At 41.1% G+C, this 16,446-nt stretch overlaps 2 protein-coding genes across 2 annotated transcripts in view; both read left to right on the plus strand.

Moving 5' to 3' along the window:
• Positions 1–293: 293 nt before the first annotated feature.
• LOC117559713 (protein ANKUB1-like) lies at positions 294–2,112 on the plus strand. The gene is made up of 3 exons (XM_034236392.1): positions 294–306; positions 431–1,273; positions 1,721–2,112. The coding sequence occupies exons 1-3, from the start codon at positions 302–304 to the stop codon at positions 1,800–1,802; spliced, it is 930 nt and encodes a 309-aa protein (XP_034092283.1). The 5' UTR covers positions 294–301; the 3' UTR covers positions 1,803–2,112.
• A 3,819-nt stretch (positions 2,113–5,931) lies between these two features.
• The window catches only part of ppp1r2 (protein phosphatase 1, regulatory (inhibitor) subunit 2), a 33,958-nt gene continuing 23,443 nt past the window's right edge, over positions 5,932–16,446 (plus strand). Inside the window, exon 1 of the mRNA XM_034236409.1 lies at positions 5,932–6,313. Coding sequence (XP_034092300.1) covers positions 6,183–6,313 — 131 coding nt within the window. The 5' untranslated portion in view covers positions 5,932–6,182. The remainder of the gene's footprint in view (positions 6,314–16,446) is intronic.

A 16,446-nucleotide genomic window follows, 5' to 3' on the forward strand; every position in this document is an offset into this window, starting at 1 on the left:
GAACTGTCAGATTTGCATACGCGGGATTTGATTGGCTGATGCCAAGCATCGAGCCTCAAAAGAAAGCCACGCTCCGCTCCCCACAATGCAGTTCGGCGAAGATTCAAAATCAACTAGGCCTACGTCACCCCATTCAAGTGAATGGGCGAAGTGTTGAAAGCATTTTTCGATGCCTGTAGTGTAGACGGGCCGTAAGTTCTCATGAACCTTTGTGGGAAAAGTACTGCGGTGTGAATGCGCCTATTAGGCGCATTCACACAGATTGACAGTCCAGATCCACCTATCAGAGAAGAAGCCGGTAATGAGGTCAGAAACTCCATTCATAATCATTCAAATACAAGTGCAACAGAACTGTTGTCTTTCACTTTATCCATAAAGTCAGAGTGCAATTTTACACTTAAAATGAATCATTTCTGACCTGCTTCTCCAGGTTTCAGCTGCAGGTGGCACTGTACATCGCTGCCTCTTCTGGTCACCTGGATCTGGCAGGCTGGCTGCTGGAGAGAGGGGTGCATGCTGACAAACCAGTCGGGGTCCATCCGTACCGCCAGTGGTGCCAGCAAACCGCCCATAGAGACACCGGAAAGTGTCCCATCCACATAGCTGTAGAGCGCAACCACCTCCTCATCCTCAAACTCTTCATCACCAAGAACCTTTTGAGCTTGACTTGTAGGGACCCTGGAGGTCGGGATCCTTTGAAAGTTGCTATTCAGCATGGTAGCAGGGACTGTGTGCAATACTTAGCAAACAAGCTGTGCTCAGTAGTGTCCCTGTCAAACATATCCCTACCCATGCGTATCTACCTCCAGATAAAACGCTGGGTGAGTTTGGGGCAGAAAGGGGCAGCCTCCAATCAATGCCAGTACAGTGCTGCTTTCAGAGCCAGGGTGGGGGATAAGTTGCTGGTGGATGGTTTCAACCAGCCATATATGTCTTCCAAATCCAGGAAAACTGTAACAATACCAAGCAGAGGAATCAAGGCCAAAGCTTTGCAACCCTTGCCTCCCATCAGCAACTTACTTTCACATCTCCCCAGTCTAGGTGACTTTAAAGAGATGCAAACAAATCAGAAACAAGATGTGAAAAGTAAGAAAGCTTGCCTATTGGATGGAATCTGCCAGGATGACAGCAGCTTATTGAGAAGGAAATGCATACTGCCACCCATTTCCAGAGACAGAGTTCCCAGGCCAACATCTCCCCATATTCTGACTGCATCTCTGAAGTCCAGCTCAACACCAAGAGAAAAAGCCACATACTACTTGACCGTAGCCAGGTCTGTATACTTTTTTTCGATACACTTTTAGCAGGTTATAACATGGTTTTCATTATGCAATAAAAACAGATTTGTCACATAAATACAGTTTTATTTGAGGTTCACAGCAAAGGGTCAGTTAAGCAAAATCTGTTTTTCGTACAGTCAATTTGTTTAAACCACACATATTTTCTGTCCGTAATTCTGTCAGTTTCTAGTTACTGATGGGCTTATAAAATATTCTGACAACAATTAAGTTAAAGGCGTTACATATATTTTCATATTAAAGCATTTTTTTAAACGTTTTTGTAGTTTCTCTAATAAGAAATTAAATATAGGCTATCAACTGCCTCATTTTTTGGTTATTTCACCACACTAACAATTCATCATGATTGATACTGACTTATATGTTAAAGAAATACATGACAGCCCTACTTTATTGAGTTAATGCATGTTTCTCTTATGCAGTAACTTTACAGAAAAGCCTTGGTTGAAGCAGCTGAGCATTGCCCGGACCCTGATCAGGAAGCGTGTCCATACCATGGCCTGATCCAGATGTGTTCATCATCAAACAAACTGCTGGTGGATCTCCCATCAGCTGCTTCAATAACTGGACAACGAAGAATCCTTCAGAGTGACAACTGAGGAGTGTATCTCAGGCTTAGCATGTTGTTGAAATTAAACTTGTCTGTCTTTATATACGTATAGCCAAGTATCTTTATTCTATAGCTTTTTACACAAAAAGAGATTGATAGACGTACGTATATGTACAGATTTAAAAAAAACTTGTTTTAATTACTGGAAGTGAATGATTAATTAATGCAATGTTGTGTTTAATAAAATCTAAAGGAGAGGGCCTTGCTGATGACTTGCCTTTGGTTGAAATTGAAATGTAGTAACAAAGCCCACTGCAGCCCTCTCTATGTGTGTAGTTGAACATCAATAAACAATTTTCTGATTAAAATTGAAGAAGAGGTTTATGAGTTGTTTTAAGCATTTGCGAAACTGGAGGCAGTAATAGTCAGCGAGCTTTGGTTCCCATTGTTTTTCTCTCTTAAACCAGCAAACAGAAAAGGGACTACTTTTTCCATGCAGGTGCTCAACACCCAGGGGAGGGATATATTTTGTATTCTGCTATGCTGATGTTAAATCTGGAGAAATTGTCCCCACCACTTTTTCTACCAAAAGGACGCCCATGATTGTAACTGTATAAAAAATAAGCAAAATAGGATTGAGAATTGGTCTTTTATTTAAAAATATATGAATACATTAAAAAGAAGATGAATACATGCCAATAAAAATGTAGGAAGACATACAGGGGCGGATCTAGACAAATATTCATGGGGTGGCAAGAGGGTGGCAGGAGAATTTCAGGGGTGGCCCGTCTACACTACAGGCATCAAAAAATCTTGAAGCTGGGCGTGTCTGAGGCTTGGCGATTTCTCGCGCCCAAGGCGACCAACAACCAATCAGGAATCTCCCGCCCGCCCCCGGCATACAAAGCAATAGCAATGTTAAAACGAGGTAAACTGGATATAAAATCCCCAAACAGGCGAAAACCTACCAGTTTCATCCACTGTCTCTGCCACCCTCCCTTCATGCCTCGCTCCTCCAGTTTGTATCCCGGTAGATGAACAGAGACTGATCATACAGCACCGGGTGATTCACTACCGCTATAATGAATTTCCCTCCATTTTTTTTGAATATGAGGAAATGACCTGCGTAGTCTCTCCCAGCATACACACGGTTTGATTGGCTAGCGCTTGAACTGTCAGATTTGCATACGCGGGATTTGATTGGCTGATGCCAAGCATCGAGCCTCAAAAGAAAGCCACGCTCCGCTCCCCACAATGCAGTTCGGCGAAGATTCAAAATCAACTAGGCCTACGTCACCCCATTCAAGTGAATGGGCGAAGTGTTGAAAGCATTTTTCGATGCCTGTAGTGTAGACGGGCCGTAAGTTCTCATGAACCTTTGTGGGAAAAGTACTGCGGTGTGAATGCGCCTATTAGGCGCATTCACACAGATTGACAGTCCAGATCCACCTATCAGAGAAGAAGCCGGTAATGAGGTCAGAAACTCCATTCATAATCATTCAAATACAAGTGCAACAGAACTGTTGTCTTTCACTTTATCCATAAAGTCAGAGTGCAATTTTACACTTAAAATGAATCATTTCTGACCTGCTTCTCCAGGTTTCAGCTGCAGGTGGCACTGTACATCGCTGCCTCTTCTGGTCACCTGGATCTGGCAGGCTGGCTGCTGGAGAGAGGGGTGCATGCTGACAAACCAGTCGGGGTCCATCCGTACCGCCAGTGGTGCCAGCAAACCGCCCATAGAGACACCGGAAAGTGTCCCATCCACATAGCTGTAGAGCGCAACCACCTCCTCATCCTCAACCTCTTCATCACCAAGAACCTTTTGAGCTTGACTTGTAGGGACCCTGGAGGTCGGGATCCTTTGAAGTTGCTATTCAGCATGGTAGCAGGGACTGTGTGCAATACTTAGCAAACAAGCTGTGCTCAGTAGTGTCCCTGTCAAACATATCCCTACCCATGCGTATCTACCTCCAGATAAAACGCTGGGTGAGTTTGGGGCAGAAAGGGGCAGCCTCCAATCAATGCCAGTACAGTGCTGCTTTCAGAGCCAGGGTGGGGGATAAGTTGCTGGTGGATGGTTTCAACCAGCCATATATGTCTTCCAAATCCAGGAAAACTGTAACAATACCAAGCAGAGGAATCAAGGCCAAAGCTTTACAACCCTTGCCTCCCATCAGCAACTTACTTTCACATCTCCCCAGTCTAGGTGACTTTAAAGAGATGCAAACAAATCAGAAACAAGATGTGAAAAGTAAGAAAGCTTGCCTATTGGATGGAATCTGCCAGGATGACAGCAGCTTATTGAGAAGGAAATGCATACTGCCACCCATTTCCAGAGACAGAGTTCCCAGGCCAACATCTCCCCATATTCTGACTGCATCTCTGAAGTCCAGCTCAACACCAAGAGAAAAAGCCACATACTACTTGACCGTAGCCAGGTCTGTATACTTTTTTTCGATACACTTTTAGCAGGTTATAACATGGTTTTCATTATGCAATAAAAACAGATTTGTCACATAAATACAGTTTTATTTGAGGTTCTCATGAGAACTCTTTTGTCGCGTTCACACCAAAAAGAGCCGGTACTAAAATTAGTTCATGAGAACCTTTTTACCTTTTTAGCGGCACTCTTGTGAGAAAAGAGCTATATTTCTGATTGGCTGGGCGGATTGCAAACCACGCCCCGTAAAACTCCCAAAAAGTTTTGTGAAGCCGCCATTTTATTATCCTCGCATTAGCATTATTAGCATTAGCATTAGCCCAGCGCAGAAACGCAGAGAGACTAATTTATGGCAACACAAAATAAAACATGGGAGTGGTGGAGATGAGGAGGTGTCGGCGTTCTGGCGATTTACTCGGAAGGCTTCAGTGGAGTCCCAGCAGCTTCTACTGAAGCCAGTCCCCAACTCCGGGAACTTCCGGCCGGGGACTTTGGGCGGCAGTATACGCCTTGAAGTGGTTTGCGGCCTGCCAGTAAACCCAAAGCAGAAGAAGAATAAGTGACGTCAGCGGCTTCATTTGCCTAATCCACCCCCAGGGACTTTTTCCGGTGTGAACGCGATCTGTACTTAGTTCATGAGAACTAAAGAGTTCTCATGAACTAAATTCTCTTGAACCTTTGTGGGAAAAGTACTGCGGTGTAAATGCGGCTATTGGTCTCTATCTGCAGCCGGAGAAGAAACGAGTGCTCAGGGACCATCTGCAAAGTGCAACTCCGAAAAAAGAGAATATAATAATATTCAATCACTTCACTATTCTACAGTATATTACTACCAAACTCATTACACACATCAATAGTCTTCTGTTGCTCATACTACATCAGAGAGTTTGGAAGAATATGGTTTGGAATAATTTTGGTGAATATTTATACTGTATAATAGTAACGTTATTGAAGATGATGCCATATTTATTGAAGATTTTACACTATAAATATTCACCAAAATTATTCAAAAGCACATTCTTCCAAATTCTCTGCTGTAGTATGAGCAACATGAGACTATTGATGTGTGTAGTGAGTTTGGTAGAAATATACTGTATAATAGTGAAGTGATTGAATATTATTCGGAGTTGCACTTTGCAGACGGTCCCTGAGCACTAATTTCTTCTCCGGCTGCAGATAGAGACCAATGTGAGGACAGCACGTATTTGGCTTTTTTGATCAAAATGTGATTGTAGTTCGTTGTCAACCTTACCACGGTACTTAGGAGACGTCATTTGTGTCTGAACAACGTTTTGTTCATGAGTTATTGATCCGTGAAATCTGAATCTGCGAATATCGTTCCAACTTTACTCGACTTGTTGTCACTCAGTCATCAGTTTCTATAGACTATCTGGATTTAGTTATTGTGTAATAATTATTGTGTTCCCATGAACTACTAATGCGTGGGAACGTAATAACTAATTCGTGGCCACGCATTATTAATTCGTGGCCACGTATTAATATTTTTCTCACCAATGTCACCAGGGGGGCTCCGTAAAATTCACCTTTATGACACAGACATTTCCGAGCACACAAATGCAGCATTTGTAATCGCGTTTCAAAGTCTCGCGATACTGTGAGCCGAGCTGACCCGCTCGTAGTGCTGTTGCCCCCCCCACCACCAGTCAGCGAACAACCGGAGACTAGCTAGACATGCAGAACCGCCAGTGCACGTAGGATATACCACATATTTCTCCTGAGTTTATGAAAGAGCATTGAGTTATGACGGGGAGCATGTTTTAAAATAGAACCTATCTTTGTTCATTGAGTCGCAGGAAGAAATAACCGAATCAGAAAATCACTTGAAGGGAAGAAATAGTTGCGCGCCAGGTCTGACCGTCAACGTGTGGGAATGGCATCTCCCCGGCCGATAAAAGGCATCCTTAAAAACAAGAACAGCAGGACAAACGTCAAATCCCTGCCTGAAGAAGAACCGGGAGAGAATGCCGAACAAGCTCCTGTACTCTCGGAAGATGACGCACAGTAAGTTTTGCTTCGTAAGGCTGGCGGCCAGGTTAGCTAGCTAAACACTTGTTAGCCTCTATATACGTCCCTCCCCTATCAGGATAAGTGTAGCGTTTACAGCTCTTGTTTGGCTGTATTATGTAAATCAACGACATGTAATCTCTGTTTGGACACTTTTTGGTTCTATCTTGTGACTGAGGTGGTTACTCGTCCCTGGTAAAATGTTTTCGGCGTGTCGCATGTGTAACCAAGAGCTAACCGCTAGGAGCTGTGTGTAATGTTAGCTTGTTCGCTATGGCGACAGGTAACGTTAACGACGTTGTAACGCCTGTTAACGGATGTTTACATTGTTAGTTAGGGACCCTGAAATACAACTCTCTCTCTCTGACGTCTTCCCTAACGTAGTGATTATTTAAACAAATGTGGTTAACAATTATCGTTAAAAAGTGAAAACCTCCACCCCAACGATGACCATAATAGGGCAAATGAACATCAGCCTTACCAGAGGTCGACATAGGGCTAACGTGTGTAGGTATCGTTTAGTAAGTAAGATAAGAAGGACCTTTATTAATCTCCGTTGGGAAATTCAGGAGATTAAAGCGGCAATTGACTGAGAGTGAAAAACATTACAGTAGAGATTCACACGAGTATAATACAATTATATAAGTATCTGTTACAACAAGATATCACAACAAGGTCAAACTTTGATCATCTGAACGTTTACATAGTTTTTTTTAGAGCTTTCTTCTGTCACTTGTTTCAGAATTGCTTTATTTGTCCATCAACGGGGACCAGGGGCGGATCTAGACAAATATTCATGGGGTGGCAGGAGAATTTCAGGGGTGGCGTCCCCTGGCAGAAGTATATGCTGATTTAATCGCAGTCATATCAACAATGTTAACTTGGAAAGCCACAATATTGATATTTTAACTAAATAACATTAGGTGACATTATTGTGGCACATCAGTAAAGCCTTACATATAAATATATAAGGTGGCAGACATAATTTAATGAATTTTAACTGAACAATAACTGAATGAGTTTGTTTCACTCTTAGACCAGCAGGGGTACCAAATCTATGCAGACTGCTGCAATAAGTACATTAATTAACTCTCATCGATGTTTGTCTGTATGAATATGATAATATTAACAATCATATTATTCCTATCAGCTGTCAATCACTGTTATGATTCACATATTCAGTGTTATTATTAAATAAATTATATTTTTTGGAGGAGTTAATGATGAATGTTCCTCAAGATGCTTGCTCACCCTCCTTCAAATTTGAAAGACAAGTAATTACTATCATGAATCAAAAGAACAGTTCAGCGCCCCACAACTTCATTGCAAACAGTTACAACCTTGACTTTACATCAGAAAGAACAAACATTAAAGAAGTGACTAACTGCATCAGTTAGGGTTAAAAAACGTGTATTCAGCTAAAACATAAACATCGCTGCAGTTATTATCCAGTGGAAAGTCCTTACCGACTCGCCTAGTTAAATCAAAGTGGTTACTTTTTTTTGGCTGGGCAGTGAAGTTTTACACACCGTCTTATTTGACTTTCTCAGGACTTGAAACAGTTTTTGGGGCCAGACCCCCACAAAGAAGAAAAATATATTTACACACGTAAGGTCATCATCTTAACAGTTTATTATTCTCATTGACTCATCCGTGAGCAGAGCATCAAGTTGGCATGCCTATTACAGCTGAATGTGGCGATTACCATCTTGTTCAGCAAAACGCCTCACAAACTTATTAAGATTTAAAGCTATGGTGCGTTTTGATTCAATGCTGAGTACAGCCAAACTTGACAGGCTCTTTGTCATTGTAGACCGCAAACAGTGGCGGGGCCAGAGCATTTGTGTTGGGTAATCTATGGTAGGGCTAACCCATACAGTGGTGGGGCTCAAGTCAGTATTTACAATGTAATTACATACACGCTCCCATTGACAGTGAAACGCCACGCGTGAGGTTTAGATTATTTCCCTGTCTCAATCCAACTGTATGAAATAAAAAGGCACATTTGTCTTGTAGTAAATAAAAAGGGCGACCTGGAGCCAATCCTGCAATTTCCCCACATGTGAAAGAGTTGACCTGCTGAAAACCCAACCCCTGCAGTGGGGTCTGGGATTCTCCCCCAGGAGATTTTTTTGAAATACTAACATAAAATACACATTCTGGTACTCTCTTGAGAATAAAAATAAATAAATCTATTACTACACGACATATTTAAAAAAATGAATGCCATTTTAGTTTTTTGTTACTTTGTTCTGAGAGCTGAACCTGCTGCTCCTCACAGAGAGAAGAGGGAAGAGGCTGTGTGAATTACTTTACATTGTGGATAGCCCCCATTGTTCTGTGTGTCAAAATGAAAGACAGCCCACACACACCTATCATCAAACCGTGGGGTCTTATTTAATTACGTGTTGATTTCTATCAACACGTAATGTTGTATCGATGTATATAGAGATGTACTACAGCAAAATTATTCTCCGTCGGGACTTCCTGCAACAACACCACGCCGTTATCTTGATTGGCCAGAAGACATTATCAAAGATGTTCTATTGAGAAGACGATCACTACGTGACAAAAGTTTTCAAAACCGTTTCTAGTCTTCGGTATTTCCAGGCAAGTGGCTACTGAAATCAATCTTACTAACTGCTGTCTGTGCAATTTACTCCGAGTTGGCAGACTTTATTTTGCTTACTTTAACATCATTTTTCATGGTGGGGCTAAGCCATTTCCACGCTCACGCCATGGCCGGGGGAGGGGTTACAAGGCTCGCGTCTTGTGCTGCATTCACTTGCACTCGGACATTAGAGATTTTCTCTCATAAATGTCCGATGAGCCACAACTTTTCTTTCAAAACAAAGCTGCCAAATGGGGTGGCAGCTGGGGTGGCAAGGCCTTTTTCTGAGGTGGCAGCTGCCACCCCGTAGAACCGCCACTGACGGGGACAGTATCACAACAGCAGAATAGTGCAGATAAGTAAAAAGAATAGGCACACTTTATTAAAGGTGGGGTGGGTAATTTTGGAGAAACCAGCTTGAGTGCGCTAGAATTTGAAAATACACAGCCGGAAAAAATCTGCCACTTCCTTACAGAGCCCCTCCTCCAACACACACGAACGCGCACATGACCAATGAGGGCACGAGGTAAGTTTGTGCACAGATGGAAGGCTGACAGGCAGGTAGGCCATCCAGTTATCTTAGCCGGGCCGGCTAAAATGATTGGTCGTGCTTTTTACAGCGCTACGGATTAATCTTTTTAATGGATTTTTTGTCAAAGCACTTAAGATATTCATTGCTATCGGGATGTTAAGAGCATTCCATGGATTATAACAAAAAGTGTATCTCGAGCCGGTTTCTCAAACTTACCTACCCCACCTTTTAATAATAAAAAACACAATAAGTAAAAGCAAATACAACATTGTAAAAATTAGCAGTATATTTATTTAAAAAAAGTGACCATATAAAAGTAGCTGTTAGTGTTAACAGATTGTTAATAAATTGAAAGAAAAATAAAGTGTAAACAGCATAAGAATAAATAAAGATGCAGAAAGTGTAAGACACACAGCTCATTGTCTGCTACAAGTTACATGATCAAGATCAAGGCTGACCAAAGGCCACTTACATATTTGAGGGTATTGACAGAGTGTATTTGTTAATCTTTGATAATCTTTAATTAAAATATGTGTTGCTCTGAGCCTATGACGGGCCATGTGAGCCATTGAGAAAGAAATCAGTCTAAACCAGTGTGTAGACGAAAAAGAGCTGGGTGAGTTATGTTTCTTGCGACAAGCACTTGATGTTTTATCTGACACTGACAACGGTGTTAGCAGCCTGCGCAGGCACTAAAGCACCAGGCAGCGTCAAATACTGGGTCACTAAAAAAATCCTATTCTGATACTCTTACATCCACATCTGCATTAGTTCTCGTTCAACCATCTCCACATGCTGCTGAATATTTTTCAACATTTTCATTATCAGATTCAGAATCTAGTTTACTGCCAGGTACGTTTATACAAGGAATATACTGTATAGTACATCAGTATGATCTGTCAAATCCCCTGTTTCCTCAACACATCACATGTCCCACATAGTCCAGGCACCCACACTCTTAGAAGGGATGGGTCAAAAATGACAACATGTGTGTAAGATGCTTTGCAGGGCTTCATTTCTATCCTCATGCTTTCCAGTTTGTTAGTTTGGTTTGTAGTCTAGGACATCAAACTAAAATAGTGTGTGTGTTTGACACTTCAGATATGGAGAAGAACATTACTGGGGAAAAAGATGGATTATGCCAGAACACGTGACTGACTAGGCTGCATACAGTAATGCTACCAATGTGCACATTGTGAAAACTCTCCTGGGAATGCCAAATCAGCTATTTGTTGTCTAATAGGTGCTCATCCTCAGGATCGGATTAGCAAGATTGGAAAGTTGGTTTATTTTCTGGAGCCGTGCCATATCGTATGCATTGATATCATGGACTCTGACACTTTTGCTGTGGCAGTGAGACTCAGCCTCAGATCAGCAGTCCCTGTTAAGTCATCCCAGTGTTGTGCTCTCCCACAGATAACGCTCACAGCCACTCTGCCCCCAGGAAATTCTGGCCATGCAGAGTTCCCTGTGTGATGCGTTTGTTATGTAAAGGGGATTTGCACTGATCAGGGAGCCTCTTTGACAAAAAACCTGCTCAAACACAAACATGCATTACTTTCCATTGTTTATATAGCTGCTGGTGTGCTGTCAAACTGTGTTAAAAACATATTTCCATGTTTTTAGCTATGTAGGTCATCCGTGAATGCACCTCTGAGTAATTGGGTAAAAATACCAGAGGCAATAAATGGTGCATTTCTATGCAGAATATTTTCTAATATTTCATACGTTGCCTTTTCAAATCCTATCCTTTACCATTGATAATGTGTTCAAGTGCCCTTGAGCAAGTGTTTCTTAACAAAGCACATGCACCTATTAGAACACTATTACACAAGCTGGAAACTAGAACAAAAATAAACCATTATTTGTTGTCAAACAACAGGGTTTTAAATATGTTGATGTGATTATGTCTAAAAACATAACACAAACATAGAAGGCCTTTTTAAGATTTTACTTTTATTGAATTCTGTCTGAATACGATCAGGGTGCTGAACAGACACCGCCCACTTTCCAAATGCTCCCAAATATTCTATGCTTGCTGGAGATTCTGCCCACTGTAACAATCTGCTTGAGCGATATTGTCCGTCAACTCTTTAGGGAGACTCATAAGTAGATTGGAATCCCTATTTTAATTCAATTAAGGACTCATAAGAAAAGTACATGGCTATAATATGGAACTTCTGATCATTTAGATTCACATGCATGACACAATGCATAGTATACTCTATATATTGATACAAATATATAAACTTTATACAATTATATTCTCATGTCCTAAAGTTAGGCTTATTTGCAAGGTAAACAGCAGGTCTAGTCATTGATATCAGTCCTTAGAGCTGCAGTGTGTGGACATTTAATAGTGAATACCAGTCAATACATCAGTGAATAGAGCTTGTTCTGTGTATATACACAACAATAGTATATCCAGTGGAGGAAGAAAGGGTTTCTGGGAAGATCATGTGTTCAGCCAAGCACCAAATCTGGACCTGACCATACTTGGCCGTGCTGCTTTTATGAACTCTGAGTAAAGCAAATACACTCTTTTACATTTGTATGCATTCGGAGCATAGTTAGTCTTACATAGCTTTTTATTTGCAGTATTTTAACAATTTCTAGCATTACATGCAATTTTTTATTCTCGATTGTAAAAAGGGCAAAAATAGAAAAATAAAGATTATGAAGCTTACTATATATGTACCAAACTGGCTTTCCTTCTTATCGGCTTTGATTGTCTTTTATGGCGATATCGTCGTATATTCCCAGAGGATATCCTGAACTAGCTCTACAAACACCTACCATCCAGCATTTATTTGGTCGACCATCTGTCCCTGTTTGAACAATTCAGCTTCCCTCTGTAGATTTATGGGTAGAACATGGACATAAATGACGTAACACTAAGTAAGTTGTTTATTTCTATTGGTTCCAATTATGTGTGCAGTTATATACTGTTGTCTGAAAAGTTTGTTTATCATCTCAAACAGGGACAAGCGTACTGACAGCGCAGCGTCATACTTCCTGAATGAAAAGTAAACTATAATATTAGACAAATATGAAGAAGTTAAACTTGAAACATCCATGACTTAAACATATAAACCAGGATAAAAGCCACATAGTTGCACCTGCAAGGTGAATACAGAACTGGTAAAAAAAAAAAACACGTGTTTGAATGTGTACATTAACAGGTTTATGATATCACTGTCCCGTCTAAGACACGAGTGGATCTGACTTTAATTACATTTGTGTGTTTCTTTAACTTAACGTGTCTTAACGTGTTAAAGGTCCCATGTCATGGCCATTTCCACTGATCATAATTCCATTGTTGAGGTCTACTAGAATAGATTTATATTGTGCAATTTTCCAAACTCACATTGGTTTCTCATACAGCATCTCTGTAAACTACGTGTATTCACTGAATTTCACTCTGCCTTTAACGGCTCGTTGTAGCTCCAATAGCTCCAGCCCCCACCCTCCCTATGAGCACAGTGTGCTCTGATTGGTCGGGACGTTGTGAATCACGCTGAGCTCCGTGGAGGTGTGGTTTCCTTGTTTAGCAATACACATCGAAACACAGCCAAACTCACCCTGAGCACACACAAAATCACAGCCGAAGTAAAAACAATAAGTGTGGCTTGATATTGAGTAAGAAAAAGGTTGATAAACGCTGTGAGAATGGGTCTGCAGAGAGAATTTTGTCGCCATCCCAACTGTCTGTTATCAGCCTGCAGCCAGGGAAGAGAAATCAGCAGAGCTGCCTGCACTGAGTGTGTGTGTGTGTGTGAGGAAGTCCGTGGATTGGTCAATTTGGACCAATCAGCGGGGGCTTAACGTAACGGCTCCGCGGTCGTAACGTAGCGGCTCCACGGATTGGTCCATTTGGTTCCGGGTAACGCATGACCGTATCGCGTCATAGCTCTGGGCGCGTCTACTGGCCATTCCTACGTCACAATACCCAGGAAGTAAACAATGGACAATGACGTATCTTCAACGAGGCGTTTTCGGGAGGTATTTTCTGTGTTAGAGTTTTACTCGCTACAGGGTGTACTTTGAGGGTTTTGACTCTGCACACCGTTTATATGCATAAAAACCTTCATAACACACAAGGTGACGGGTAATAACCGGAAAAGCATGACATGGAACCTTTAAAATAATACTTTGGCATACATTATGTGACAAAGTGTTGCACTACAGATAAGGCTCGAGAAGCTGACGCAGATAAGGAAATATATGATACATTATGATGTGATTGATGATGTGATATGAATGATAATGGGACACATCGATGTTTGCACTCACACTATACATATTGTTACTTTGATCCGGTTACTTATGTTGTAGCAGATATTTAAGTAAGCCTTCTTAACGCTAATGTAATAATAGTCAGATTGCTCTGAAGATGGGAGGTGATATTCTATTAATTTTCATGTTCACACAGTCTGTGATTTTTGCCGGAGCAGGTTTGGTGTTCAGCATAAGTTACCATGGAGATATACCCCGGTAAGAAGTGAACCAGCGTTGTAGGACCGAAAACCCAGAGTTAACCCTGAAGTTACCTCGCTAACCGAAAATCCGGCTTCGTAGTACAGGGCACTGGTGAAGTCCATTTAACTGAAGCAAAGTCTACTTATCGTTGGAAAAAAAACAAAAAAATTGTGTATTTTGTTCAAAAGATAAAAAACTAAATTTAATTAACATTGGAATTGTTGACTGTACAGGAGCCCACATATTTTATTTGTTTGTGTCTTGCGGCTCTAATTCGTTGCCTTAAACATTGTAAGGCATTTTAAAACCATGGCCACTGTTTGTTATCCCTCTAATAACCCATTATTATTTAGTGAACAGCGGTGTTCATGGGCCTCACACTCAGTCGTATATAATTCATGCTTCCATGAAACTCAACCTCTCCGTCACTGTTTTGTGAGCCTCGTTCTGACTGTGTGACGGACAGGTTGACGGGCAGGCAGTGAATCTCTCACTTTCCATAATGTGGACAGAAGCATTCCTCTCAGACCCCTCTGACATTTCACCGTCCTGTGTGCAGGTCAGCTGAGGTAAACCGCGGGCACAGGAGTTGAATAGAGTTTCTGTATTGATGATATACAGATGAAGTCAGTTTCAACAGGTGTCTGAACACCTCTGATCTACAAAGAGTCTTGGAATAATGCAGTACAACTGAGTAGAAATACTTCATGATCTCCCTCTTTTTCATCTCCTGTGTTCTTGGTAAATGATTATTATATTTACTGTGAACGCATCTATGGGTGTTAGTTTCTGAGAATTAAATGCAATGTTATAAATAGGGATGGGTACCGAGCCCCGGTATTAAACGTGCCCGGGGCTGAATTATTAAAGACCGTGGTACTGTTAAGCTCCGACGTTATCGGTCTTTTTATCGGTACTGGAGACATCTAAAAAATATGTCATATGTATTATTGCTACACAAACATTATATTGCAGTTTTAGTGTCTCCAACTCCGTTTCTAATATGCAAAAAGACTGCAAAATGCGTCCATGATTATTTTTAGTATGTTCGATCTCCACCTGCTTGCGAGGGTGCGGGGCAGTTTACACACACGTGGCTGCTATATGCAGCAACACACACACGGAGGAGATGGCGGAGTGGTTAAACTTTACCCGTCTCGATGTGGACAATGCTCGTTACCAAAAGTGCAATAAGAGTTTAGCGTGTAAGGGCGGTAACACGAGCAATTTGTCTAAACATTTAGCAAAAGTGCACCACATTCAGACGTAGAAATGCACCGGGTTCGACTGTCTTTCTAGTAGCTCTGTAGCCCCATCCACGAGTAACGTTTCCAAGTCAGGTATGTTATGTATGCTAGCAGCACCACACGCAGTTAACCACATTATACAAACATGGGTTAATGATTAGAGGTAAATGAGTTGTTTATTTTGTTAAAGTTTCAGCTATTCTGTTTACAGTTCTGTCATCAGATTATTTAATACGATTTTGTTAAAACATTGTTGTTTCTTTTGATGTGAAATATTATGTATTTAATTTAAATAAAAAGCAATGTTAGTTTTGTTCACAATTTGTTTAGTTAGTTTACCTTTTTTTTTTTTTTAAAGAACCGATAAGAGTACCGTTAAAAGACCGGACCGATAAGCGGTATCGATAAAAGTAGTAGTACCGTTAAAACCTTAATGATACCCATCCCTAGTTATATATCATAAATTGTAGCTGCAGATGTTTTGGCTTAACTTGGGTTTACCGTAGATTCACATTACCACATTTGATTTGTCCATTTAACAGTGAAAATCCCTTGCATTTTTTTTTTAGAAGCCATTGGCTTTTTCCTACACCCACCCTTTTTATGACCTCACGATTACCACTGATGGCTACAGAATTAAATGTAAAGTCCTACCTCATTACTCTGATCTCTAAATTCTGGAAAGATAACAGGAGCTTAAGAAACTGTTATAGTCTTACATCTATCACTAGCTATGGAAGCTTAGGAAGAAGCCAAAGCAGCAGTGGTTTGCACTTTGGTTAATTGTGCAAACTCTAATAAAAAATGTAATGCATTATTATTATTATTAAATATGAATATTCTCATACCCATATATTAGAGTTGGATTAGCCTGACCCCCTAAATAATGTAATTGAATACGTTTTCTAAATATTATGCATTGACAGTGAATCCTTGTTAGCTAAGCTAAGGTGGGCTGCAGCACTTAGTCAAACATTTGTCTTGTGTTGGAAAGGGACACAGGTAACATTGATGAGCGATTCCCCACATGCCTGTTACTTAATTCCTCTCCTGCTACTTTTAGCGTGATACTTTTGTATTTGTGCCAGCAGCAGTCACTATGAAACGAGGACAGGCTGCTGCTGCTGTAAGTGGGCTCAGGCAGTAGTGGAGAGAGAGCTGGACCTCCCCTCACTACTCTATGCTACCTGATAGCACAGCTCAGCTCTCAATGATGACTCACTCTATTTAATGAGTTTCCCTGAGGTGTTATTTTGCCAGC

The sequence above is a fragment of the Gymnodraco acuticeps genome, unplaced genomic scaffold (assembly GCF_902827175.1).
Source record: "Gymnodraco acuticeps unplaced genomic scaffold, fGymAcu1.1, whole genome shotgun sequence".
NCBI lineage: Eukaryota > Metazoa > Chordata > Actinopteri > Perciformes > Bathydraconidae > Gymnodraco > Gymnodraco acuticeps.